Source organism: Neocloeon triangulifer, unplaced genomic scaffold, assembly GCF_031216515.1.
Source record: "Neocloeon triangulifer isolate White Clay Creek 2 clone unplaced genomic scaffold, ASM3121651v1 ptg000012l, whole genome shotgun sequence".
NCBI lineage: Eukaryota > Metazoa > Arthropoda > Insecta > Ephemeroptera > Baetidae > Neocloeon > Neocloeon triangulifer.
In genome coordinates, this window is record NW_026775554.1 from 11946465 (window position 1) to 11959623 (window position 13159).

General features: G+C 39.5%; 1 protein-coding gene across 2 annotated transcripts in view; it reads right to left on the bottom strand.

Annotated features, from left to right (window-relative positions):
• The window catches only part of LOC132196648 (protein split ends), a 61548-nt gene extending 48973 nt beyond the window's left edge, over window positions 1–12575 (bottom strand). For both annotated transcript variants that reach the window (XM_059619440.1, XM_059619438.1), the window contains exon 1: window positions 12199–12575. In XM_059619440.1, coding sequence (XP_059475423.1) covers window positions 12199–12281 — 83 coding nt within the window. In that variant the 5' untranslated portion in view covers window positions 12282–12575. The remainder of the gene's footprint in view (window positions 1–12198) is intronic.
• Between the last annotated feature and the right edge of the window lie 584 nt (window positions 12576–13159).

The following is a 13159-nucleotide window of genomic DNA, read 5'->3' on the forward strand; positions in this document are numbered from 1 at the left end:
GCAGGGCATAACAATAAAAAGAGAGGAGCTGTACAGCGCTGCGCCTAAGTACGTACACTGTGTGCAGTGCAGACGGGCCGGGATAAATCGCATCTCCTACTAAAGCGATTTGCCCCGTCCGAGTTATTTGATTCCAATATTATCCGAAACTCATTTTCTTGCTGAAAAATGGCGCCGCCCGTGCAAAATGAAATCCGCCAACGCAGCAGGTCTTCAGTGTGAGCAAGAGAAGCTGAATCGATTTATTGGATTTTTTAGATAAGATTATAGTTATGGAGCAAAGGTGTTCGTTAATGTAATAATTTTCAATTTTTAGCCAGAAATCGAATTCTACTTACATTATATAATTTTTAATATAGGGAAATGATTAAACTGTAATTGCTCAACATACACTCAAATTAATATTGGAATTAGACCAAATTTAAGAGTTTTTTTTCAAGATCTTACATCCAGTTTACAATTTCTAGTGAACATTTTTAAAGCAGAGGCATTTTTTTAAATGAATATACAAATTCTTCTTGTCTTTTACCTTTGTTGGAATTTTCTAATGAAAACCACGTTCCAATTTCTCAACGTTATTTTCGTGGTTGAACTTAATTCGCATTCACTCTGTCTAATTATCAGAGCCCTTGTCGGTTGGTTCAACGCGAGATGCAGCGTTTGTTCCACGCCGCGGCCCTCGTCGGCGCACGATGATACTCGAGAAGGCCTGCCTGTGCTGGTACGGCGGTGGTGCTTATTAATTCCGAAGGCATTGTTCTATAACTCTTCCCTCCGTCAGAGAAGAATCTAATTAAAGCCTTTCTCGCCTTAATAAGACTCACATGCACGAGAGAACTGCAGAGGCTGGTTTCCAATTCGCCATTACGTTATTCGTTTACGCATTACGTTGTTCGTTTTGCCAAGGAAATCGTATAAGCCGTTTCCAATTCACCAAAACGATACACGTAAACGGAATCCGAGTACAGCAAAACGTATAAGCGGTTTCCGATTCGCCAAAACGTACTCCGTAAACGTATTACGAGTGCCGACAGTGGTTTCCAATTCGCCAAAACGGACTCCGTAAACGTATTACGAGTGCCGACAGTGGTTTCCAATTCTCCAAAACGTAGTTCGTTTACGTGCAACTCATTACGAGCACCAAACGTGCTTCATACGTGATACGTACGTCGTTTTAATTAAAGTGCAATTCTGAATCATTATAATTGGTGCTTGTAATGAATTCTTAATTATCTCATCCATTTGAGTATTAAGTCGTTCAATTAGAGTTAATTTTCCCCCAATTAAGTTAATTCGGTTATGGGGGTGAGCAGGGGTGAGTTGAAGGAAATTAGTTTTATGTCAAGTGCGTAACATGATTATAGGCTAAAATTTTGTGAGGAAATCAATGGTGTATATGATTTTAATGAAAAATGTTAATTTCAACCCTTAATTAGCAATTAACTCAAATACAAACAAATTGAAGTGCAATACATGATTTTAGGGTAAAATTTGAAGCCCAAGCGATTGCCAGCATAAATTTTGCGCTATCAATTTAATTTCATCCCCTAAATTGAAATATAATGATGTTCACACAAATTTTAGAGCGAGACATGTTTAAATGGTAAAATTTGACGCCAGATCGTTTGCCAGAAGTGATTTTGCTCTAAAAATTTATTTTCAACCCCTAATTTGAAATTACGTGAAATTAACCACAATTTCAGAGCGAGATATGTTTAAGTGGTAAAATTTGACGCCATATTGTTTGCGAGAAGTGATTTTGCTCTAATAATTTAATTTCAACCCCTAATTTGAAATTACGTGAATTTAACAACAATTTAAGAGCGAGACATTTTTTCTTGGTAGATTTCCAGGCCAGGCCGATTGCCAGGGAAAATTTGGAAAATTCTACTTACTTAATACATTTTCAACCCCTAATTCGTAATTTTATGGAATTAACAACAATTTAAGAGCGATAGTTGTTTTATGAATGTAATTTTAATGCTAGATCGATTTTCAAATGTTATTTTGCACTTAATTTGCTTAATTTTAATTTCAACACCTGATTTCTTATTTATTAACTAATGTTTGAATTTTTTTAGTTAAGTGTGGCAATCAATGTGGCTCTAAATTCGCTAAATTCTACTCATATCAACAAGTCTCGCTCTTAAATTATTGTTAAATTCACGTAATTTCAAATTAGGGGTTGAAATTAAATTATTAGAGCAAAATCACTTCTCGCAAACAATATGGCGTCAAATTTTACCACTTAAACATATCTCGCTCTGAAATTGTGGTTAATTTCACGTAATTTCAAATTAGGGGTTGAAATTAAATTTTTAGAGCAAAATCACTTCTGGCAAACGATCTGGCGTCAAAATTTACCACTTAAACATATCTCGCTCTGAAATTGTTGTTAATTTCACGTAATTTCAAATTAGGGGTTGAAATTAATTTTTTATAGCAAAATAACTTCTGGCAAACGATCTGGCGTCAAATTTTACCATTTAAACATGTCTCGCTCTAAAATTTGTGTGAACATCATTATATTTCAATTTAGGGGATGAAATTAAATTGATAGCGCAAAATTTATGCTGGCAATCGCTTGGGCTTCAAATTTTACCCTAAAATCATGTATTGCACTTCAATTTGTTTGTATTTGAGTTAATTGCTAATTAAGGGTTGAAATTAACATTTTTCATTAAAATCATATACACCATTGATTTCCTCACAAAATTTTAGCCTATAATCATGTTACGCACTTGACATAAAACTAATTTCCTTCAACTCACCCCTGCTCACCCCCATAACCGAATTAACTTAATTGGGGGAAAATTAACTCTAATTGAACGACTTAATACTCAAATGGATGAGATAATTAAGAATTCATTACAAGCACCAATTATAATGATTCAGAATTGCACTTTAATTAAAACGACGTACGTATCACGTATGAAGCACGTTTGGTGCTCGTAATGAGTTGCACGTAAACGAACTACGTTTTGGAGAATTGGAAACCACTGTCGGCACTCGTAATACGTTTACGGAGTCCGTTTTGGCGAATTGGAAACCACTGTCGGCACTCGTAATACGTTTACGGAGTACGTTTTGGCGAATCGGAAACCGCTTATACGTTTTGCTGTACTCGGATTCCGTTTACGTGTATCGTTTTGGTGAATTGGAAACGGCTTATACGATTTCCTTGGCAAAACGAACAACGTAATGCGTAAACGAATAACGTAATGGCGAATTGGAAACCAGCCAGAGTCGTTGCTTCGAGTGGCGTCGCCGAGCGCGAGTGCGCGCAAAGAGAAAAAGGGAAGGGAACCCTTGCTTGTTATTACGGGGGCGGTTTTCCCAATTTCGCAGGAAATAACGAGCCGCGAATAATTAGAAGGCGCCATTTTTGGCCTAATTAAAACACGACAAAGTCCCACCAGCAAGTCCAGACCGCTCGGGGAAAGATGAAACTTTTTAGAAACTCATTAAGAAGTTTGCTGCTTGCGCCGCTGGCTCAAAATTTATCAGGGAAAAAAATATACCAAAGGAACTTTTCGTGTGACAAAATGAGTTTCGAGTTAGTGGCAATAATGGAGTTTCCAAATTATCTCAGCTGGAAATTTGTTCAACTCCAAATAAACAAGAATTGCATGTAAAGGAACACCCGTTTTTTACTAACAGTAAATTTTTTCCAATTTAATCCTCTTTTATTTACTGCGTCTTTGCCTTTGAAGTTTTACTACTGCTTTTTTAACTTAAAATTTTTAGCAAAGAACACAAATTGCACTTGGACTAATTTTTCAACGTTGCTAAAAAAGAAGCTTCTTCGTTTTTCATGGAACAAAAGATAGATAGACCTAAAGTTGGGAAATGGCGTTTTCGCGTTTCTCGATCTAATCTGAAGAAACAGGACCGGACCGACCTTATCTCACACGGTATAGTGCAAAGTACAGTAAAAACGGAGCCTGGTTTTATAGTGTCCGACGGTACTTAATCTCATCCCGAGTGGGAGTTTCGGCGTGTGTGTGTGTCTGTTGTATATTACGGTCGGCGGCGGCACGCGCTCTGCCAGAGTTTTCGCCGGGTGCGGATCGATGGCGGGCGGCCGAGCGCAAGGTCCTGCGAAGGGCGGCACGAGACGCCCCCTTTGGAGAGCACCACTTTTCCGGGAATAAAAAAAATAACAAAAACCGCGTGACGTAACGCACGTCACGTGACGCCGATACAAACATTGCAGCCTCATCATCAACATCCGAGCGGAGAGGGCTCTCAGGCATGATGAATTATCGATCGGCCGCCGCGGCGGCGAAAAATAAAGACCGAATTCCTCGCCAACATGCAAACGAAGCACCGTCCGACCCACCCACTCGTGCCCACCTCGGGACAAAAAGTAAAGATGCGGGGGTATGAAAACAACCTGCCTGCTGGGTAATGAAAGTGCTCGGCTGCTGCTCGAGGTGAAAGACAAAAAAGCACGCCCCGTGGAAGGGAATTTTTAATTTCGCACTTTCGTTTTGTTGTTGCTATGCATGTGCCCGTTCGCGTGGCGATGGTGCAGACAATGAAAGGTGCGCCGGCGTCCACGGGTGAATCTGCACGCCGATTCGTGATTTGCTGCTGCCGCGGATGGTAAAGGGGTGCTGCAGATAGCGCGATCAGTACGGCCTGGCACTTCTTTTGAAAATAAAATGTAATTTGGTTGAAACTTCACATTCCAGAAACGGAATTCAGTAAAATTAAATTTTCTATAAGTAATTTTTTTTATTAAATTAAGTGGATTACTTTACAACATAAATCAGTACATTTTTACATAGAGAATGAACGGTTGAGAAAATTATATCACTGACTTTTATTTTGATTTTAAACAAGTATCTATTCTTTTAGGCAATATTTAGGCAATTGAAAAAAAAAATCAAGAAATGAAATAGTTTTGAGGGCGATAATTGAAATTGATGGGCCACCTTTAAAGGTCACTCCGGCGTGTGCGGGATGAGAAACCCACATTTTTTCGGGGAGCTCCACGTTCCAGAAGTCGTAAAAGCATCAATTGCAGTCGCTTTATGGGTCTGTCTGTCAAGGAGGATGATAAAATAAGAAGAACGCACTGGCAGCGCAATCATTATTTATTGCCTCCCCCTCTTGTTTCACCGTCGTGTACGCTATATTTTATTTATTATTTGCGCCAGCCAAAGGGATAATTCCAAATTACGATAATTTCGCCGCCATGCAAATTGCCCTCTCAATAACAATAACTGCACGAAACGATTGCATGCGAGTACGAACAAGTCGGCGGTGACACGACTGGAGATTATTCTGCGCCGCATATTTTCACCAGACATGAATGCATACGCCAGCCAAAGATAATAACGCAATATTCAAATCACATCCCTGCACGAAGAAAAATCTGCATATATTTGTAGTCAAGCGGGTCTGGTATGAATTCAATGAGATAGAATAGGGCAATTAGGTTGTCATGGTTGTATCTAGAACAAATTATTATTTCATAAATTAACCTCCGTCATTAAAGCTGGGAAATTAATGGAAGGAAATTATGCAGATAGAAATCAAAATTGGGCGGGTCAATTATTAAACGAAGTGCCAATTAGATCAACACATTTCATTATAATTTTCAAAAGATTGAATCAGCTCATTGTCTACTTTTATTAAAATTTAGACACTTTTTGATATCATCCTTTTCAAATAGCTTATTACGCTTATTATATTTCATTTCCACGCTGACAGAAATTTTAAATCGTAGCTTTTCCAATTACAAAAACTTGAGTTTGCAGAAAAACCCGAGCGGCGGCTCTTTACTTCAGCATGATTTATCTTAATTTCGTTTGTGCGTCGTCGACTTCCGCAGTCAGACAGTGCTCCTCCCTCTGTAGTCCCTAATCAAATTTTCCCTCTTTAATTGCCAGAGCCGGCGTATGTATTTTTTTCCCTTTAATCTCCTTTGGCACCGAATTCTGCAGTTGTGCGCAGAATTTTCTGCACGCTCTTCACTTTTGAGCGGCTAATACCATTACAGCCGAATTATTCCGTTATTAATGCTCTGCTGAATTTCAGACTCGGCAGCGGCAAATAACAGGATTGCAGAGATTTGAAACACACGGAACGCGTCCGGACAGATCCCGCTCGTCGGCTGCTGATGCGGGAGAGAATTTTATTGATCAGCCCGGCCAAACGAGTCAGTCAGCGTTTTCTACAAAATTTTGCATTGGGAACGAATTTTATGCACGTTTCGCTTTTGCTAACGACGAAGAGGTTTTCACTTCACCACCAAACAGACAATAAAAAGCGTAAGGGGCTTTGTATTTGAAATTTAGCTACACATTTTTGATAATATATTTAATATTAATGTTATATAAAATACTGTTTAAGTCAAACTGAAAATATTTGAAATGCCCTAGGCACAAACATTTTTTTTATAGGTTTTTAACGTCTCTTCGTTACAATCCAAAGCTGCTTGTCTTATATTTTGATCCTAAGGTGTGCATTCCCACCTTTTTTTACCTAACCACTTGGTCGCTTCAGACGGAACTGCGCATAATTAATATGAGAACCATGCACGATTCGCTTTTTCGCTGCGACCGTCAATCCCCCTCATGTTCGGTTTTCAGGGCGTCGCCCAGACTCTAGACTCTTCTGCCATTTGATCCATCGTAAAGAAAATACAATAGCGTATTAGAGGGATATAGAGGACGAATCCACACGCATTGTTGTGAATTCCTATGCAAATAATCTCGGCGTGGCATCTAAACTACAAGAGTGAACGAACGACTTGAGGAGGAAATCGGCCCGTTTTAGTAGAAAGTTGGCTGCGCTTTAAAATGAGTTGCGCGCACAAAATTAACCTATTGTTAAAACTCTTGAAGACTCCGTCTTCTTTCTCCAAGTACATTAAGCGTCGCTGCTGTCACAATAGGAGAAATTTGTGCGTACACCTGGTCGGGCCTGGTTGACGAGAAAAATGATAATAAATTCCCCTAGGCCGGGCACAAAAGAAGCCAGATCGTTAAAACTTTTCGGAGACAGGTAGAGCGGTGATAAATCATACTGCACAAAGTTTGGGAGTAAAAAATTAAGAAGGCAGCAGCGAAATGAGTTCGGGGAGAAAAGGGACGGCTTCAGACTGAATGAAAAATTGGACTTTTTGCATTCCGAACAGAGGAGATAAATTAGTTTCACAAGATAACATGAAGTCTGACAAAGTGGTTCAAGTTTAAGGGATATTTTCAGCTTTTTGTGACTAAAAAGCACAATTTCAATCCAAAACAAAAATACAAAATTCCGTAAATATAGTCCAAATTATAATTTTCAACAATTTTTTAAAATTTTACGATAATTTTAGAAAGGATTTTTTAGCAATTTCTTGCATATTTCATGAGTCGAGTTTCCAGTTTCTTTCTTCCCCAAACTCTAATTTAGGCACGAAAAAGTTGCAGACGTCAGACAGGGTGAGAACCCGTACTTTTGGCCCAATTCAAAGCAAACAGGTTTGTTTTTCGTTGTTGTCTGGCTGGCAAAGTAAAAAATCTGGCTACGAGATCGGTTTGCGATACCACCGCGTAATTTCGCATGAGAGCAGCAGGTATCGGGTTGGGGCATTTCCGGGTGAGGCATCGCGCGGTGTGAAGAAACGAACCGAGCTTCATCTTTCTCTCTGCATCGGCAGAAACGCGATCGCTGCAGTAGTCGTGGCAACGTCGGTCGCTTGCTCCATATTATATACCCAGTGAGGAGAAAGAAGAAAGAAAGAAAACCCACAATACTCTGCTGCCGAGGCAGGGCTTCCAGAACGAGGATCTTCTTGTGTGCAGCGAGAAACTACGCCTCTCTCAGCACTGCGCCCGCCGAGGAATAAATTACCAAGGAAAAAATGGGAGCAGCTAGGTAGCTAGGGGACCTTCGTTGCCTGCGATCGTTATTGTGATTGCCAAGCCAGCGACCCCCTTTATTAGAATTATCTCACCTTCGGCAACAAGATTCTATATTCAGAAGGCTGCGAACGTAATTCTTCTTTAGGAATTTTTGTAGAATTTATGGCCGAGCTCCTTTTTCATTACTCGGCGCGACGCGGTCGAGGACCTCAACTTTTCGCCAGAGTATGGAAATTTTCCACATTAAAACTTCCTGCGTAATTTATGGTGACTGCGGTGCGTCTATAATGATATTGCTCGTCGTAGGAAAATAATTTGAGCGCGTGAAAAAGCAAAAGAGGAGCTTCATGCACGTAAATCTGGCACGATTTACGGCTTGGCTAAATTGAAAAATGCAAATAAAACTCCACCCCGCGCCCTGTGGTGGCTGCAATGATGAAAAATTCTCGTCACTCGATCTCAATTTTTGGAAAGAGGATAGAAATAATCAAAATAAATTATCTTAAAAAACAAAATCATTTTTTTTTCTTCATTTGATAAAAATTTTATGAAATCTATAAGAAATTTCCCGTGAAGATTAATTATTCTGTTTTAAATTTCCATTGTAAATTATAAAATATAGTGGCGAAAATTGATTTAAGAGATATTGACGAAGAATGACACGTCAAAGCAGGGAAAGAAAGAGTCAACCGCCTCTTTGGTTTGCGGTAGCGTGTCTGGCTAACGAGGAGGGATTTTGAAAACCCTCCGAAATGAGTAAATCCTGAGAGCGAGCGAGCCGACGAGTGGACAAACTGGTAAAACAGGCTGATATTATGCACCTGATAACCAGTTTTAGGTTTACTACGACGAAACGCAAAAATATACACGTCGTGCCGGCAGGGGCTCCGCGGCAGCCGCAGTCGGCGTCCGAATGGTATAAAGAGCTGATTTAAAAAATGTCTGCTCGTTTTTCTCCGCGAAAATAAAATAAAAATAATGCACAATGAAGTCTACAAGGTGCTGCGAGAACATGATTGAAACGCGTCGCAACTCGTTTTATTTCCACCTGATGCCCCGTTTCATTCAAGCTAAGGCTGCGTGCGACGTTTCTTTTCCGAGAAAATGAGTGCAGGCACTGCTGGGAAATCTGCGCGAAATGACTATTTTTCAGTCACCAGAGAGCGGAGAGAAAAAGCTCTGCTGTACTTTGCACTTGAGTCCGATGTGTGCTGCGATTGCGAACAATAATGGAAGGAGTCATGAGAAATTGCAAAGTGAGACAATTTCCATTTCTGAGACAAAATTTTATATTTGAAAGAATTTCTAAACAAAACTTGCAAAATGAATCTTCATCTGATTCTAGGGATTTTTCTAAAATTTAAAATGAGAAATGCGAAATGAAAATAATTATAATTTATAAAAGTAACTTTGAAATGAAGGAAGGTATAATCAATTCAATTTTTGCTTTGTAAAAATGCCCTTGGCGTTGTGGCAAGGTTAATAAATTTCATATTTGCGTCTAATTTGATGAACATAGAATTCTTAGTCTCTTTTGTGGAATCTTAATTATTCTTTACTGTTTGACTCGGCTATGTGAATAGCTATAAATTGAGCTCCCAGATCATTACAACGTCTTTATTAATTTTTATATTTTGGACCCTCTTTTCATTTGCATCAAGAAAGCCTCAAATTTACTTCCAATGGGTACATCATTATAATAAATTTCAAACTTAATTTTCTCTCATTAAAAATATTATCTTTTTTTTCTTGCTTCGTATAAATCGCGCTTAATTTCTGCCTTTACATGATTTGGTGCCACCCCATGTGTTCCCCGCCAGACCGTGCGAGAATTGCAACACGCACTGAAACAACGGCCTCCCTTTCGCGCCCCTCGGCAGGAAACAATGGCCGAATTTTCCACCGGCCGTGCACGAGAGACGAAATAATGTCGCCCATCCGAACGGATAATTTAAATCCAACAGCAGCGAGTCCATCCCTTCCGAAAATTCACATGCGAGGGGAGGCGGCCATCTGCACGATAATGCAACGGGGCCCTTTTTATTTTCACTAGTGGCAGACACTGGTCCACAATTGTGTTACGTGTTTGCTCTCTTTTTTGTACCATTGCATTGTAATGTTAATAATTCAGACGGGCCCGGCCGGAGTGGCAACGTCGCGCGCGATCCGACATTACACTCTTCTGCTGTGGCATTTGAGCGTATGTATTTTCTTATTCCATAAAAGTTTACGACGGCCGCGAGGCTTTCTCTCTGGAGAGAGACGCCGCCGCCGCGTTGCCACTCGGAATTATTAATTACTCTCGGGCCGAATTCCGGCGGCGAAAATAGCAGCGGGCGATTCGCAATTAGCCGCAGCAGTGTTGCTGCCGACGCCCGTCAATTGCCGTGAATTATTATTGACAGTGGCACGACCTTTGGGCCTGTCAGTCACACGTGGTTTGACTGAGAAAAACATTAAGTTCAAAAATTCATGAATAAATTTCCAAAATTAAGAATAGTGGATAAGGAAGTACAGGAAGACAAATGTGTAACGTTCAAATTTGAATTTGGATGGAAAATTACAAATAATTTTGAAATCATTAAATTTGAATATTACATCCCAGTTATGTAATCAACCACAGAGATTTCTAATAATTATTACAATTAGACTAAAGCATTGATAAAAATAATATATGCAACAATTGAGCTTCCGTTGACCAAATCAAATTGTAAATACGACATTTCATCTACTTTGAAATTAAAGTAAATGAATTTTATTTCAACATTAAATAATGCAGTGAGCATAAAATACGGCCTCGATCTGATGGGTCACGCTAAATTTCGCGAGTGATAAGAGTCAATGGAAGTTACGCAATCCAGAGAATTCATTCAGTTTGAATTAATTCAAAGTGGGGCAAAATTTAATACCGGCTGTTGATGAAGGTCGTTAAACTTTATCAACTTCTGGTGTCACTCGCAATGGCGAGACGATTCATAGAGCGATTCCGTGCCCTTGTTGATAAATTTCAAATCAAATTCTGCGTTTCCTGTTCTCGGGCGGGAACATTATTCCGCGTTTCAAGAAGTGTAGATAGGAACTTTAAAACTACCCACGTTAAGCCTATCAGGCGGAAAGACATCTATTTTTATGCTCGATTCATTATTTTAGTAAATTAAAAAAAAAAATCCAAAAAATTGAATACATTTTACTAAATCTTTTACATATTTATGGAAATCTCAACTTGTTAATAAAGTCGACAAACATTTAATTTATGCCACTTATTTTGTATTTTATAAATTGTATAAAAAATGAATAAAAATAGCATAAATTCGAAATGGAAAATTCGACATGAACAAAAAAAAATGAGTCTTTTTCTCATTTTTATCAAATATTATTTTACCAAATCTCGATTAACTTCAGCCAAAAATTTTGTTTGAAAAGTTCTGTGATTTCCTTAAAAACATTTATGTTCAATTCATTTTCAAAATCCGGGTAGTCTGCGAGAGCCAGAATGCAAATATATGCGACGAGTTGCGACACAAAACTGGACTCTGGCTGGAGATAAAGTTGGTTTTATTTCTTTCCACTGGATTATGATGCTGATTATCATTACGAGACAGCATTATTATTAATAACAACTAGCACAGCCGAGTGCGAGAGAAAGAAAGGTGAACGGACTGCAAATTGCCTTTTCTGCAGCGGCAGGTTGCACTTTTCTGTCCAGCAGCTTTGCTCTCTGAGGCAATCCTTTTCCGTATTCCTTGCTCAAAGCGTGCATTAAAGTGATTGTCCGATTTATGTACCTAATTTGACAGTAAAAAATTTATTTGTTAGCTTTCAACTCGTCCTTATCTCTACGCTGATAAGGAAAAAAGGTGACGATATCGTATCACTTCAACATATGTAAATCTAATTATTTTTCATAAATTTTGGGTGGTTCATGTAAATAGGAAGTATCTCCTTATCCAGAACAGGCGATTTGCTAAAAATAACCGGACAATAGTCGTGTTTTTGTAACGCGAATTTTAGGTACAAGGTCGAGCAAACTGCGAAATCATTCGTAAAAACGACTTGTGCCTTCCAACACGTAGGCCAAATAAAATTTTGCGTTTCCGCCTGCAATTTCAAAGAAGAACACAATCAAAATTTGTGCAAAATTTTCAATTTCAAATTCTGCATAATATTTCAAAATTCGTCTCTTAGGATTTAAGAAAGTCCAAATCTAACCTGGGACCAAAATGGATGTTACGCGAGTTAAATCTGGATGAAAATGGCTGCAGGACGCATTAGACAAAAATTATCTACATGTTCATATATCAGGGGCAAAAAGGGATGAAAAGTGAGCCGAACTTACCTTTTAAAGTGTTCCCTAATTCTATCTTCTCGGATATTATCCGGCAAATTCCCAACCCAAAGGTGGCGAGTCTCTCTAACCATCGTCTTGGCCTCCTTCGGTCTTCATTGGGACGATCCTGATGGTGATTCCATTCTCAAGCTTCTTCTCTTGGGCGCGAAGATTTGCGTGGAATTTGTCGGAATCGGGCGGCCAATTTGATGCCTGCGAACGCGAAAACGAAGACTATTTCGTGTCGCAAGAGAGTCGCACTGCCGCCGAATAATTAGCACACCATAGCAATAAATTAATCGAAGGTATTACAGCTGCAATATTATTCTATACTCTTCACGGCACATTACTGCTTGACGCACTACACTACACGAATGACGTCATTCTGGCGGGAGCTTGCTCTCGAGCCGAATAGGCTCGCTGGCTGGCCTGTCGCCGTGCGATGCGCCCCACCGCGGCACGGCCGGGCGAGTCTGCAGCCGCCGCGGACGAGTCCACCCGGCACTTATTCAACTAGAAGAGGGGAGTCGCGCAGACCAGCGCCGAGCCAAATGTAATTGATTTTGCTGCCGTGCCAGCTATTGAAATGCCTCAAAGGGTTGAATTAGAGAAAAATTAAATGAGTTTCTTTCCTTCGTTCTTGCTCGTTACGCAAGTCCCCTCTCGCGCCTCCTCCTCCTCCTCGCGTCTTCATCTCTTCGTTTTTGTGCGAGCCGCTTTTTTAATTAGACTAATTGCAGAAAACCTGCTGTACTTTTAAGTCTTTTAATACACCTTTTTTATCTGTACAGAATTTATAATTATGACTAGAGCACTGCAAAACATCTCTGGATTGACCGACTACGGACACTACTTCCGCCTGTACGCGCTACAACAAAATTAAAACCTTGTAAAAAATATTGCTTCAAAAAGTTCAAAAAATAATAATTTAATACAAATTACGCAACCAGTTTACAAATCTACAGTACTG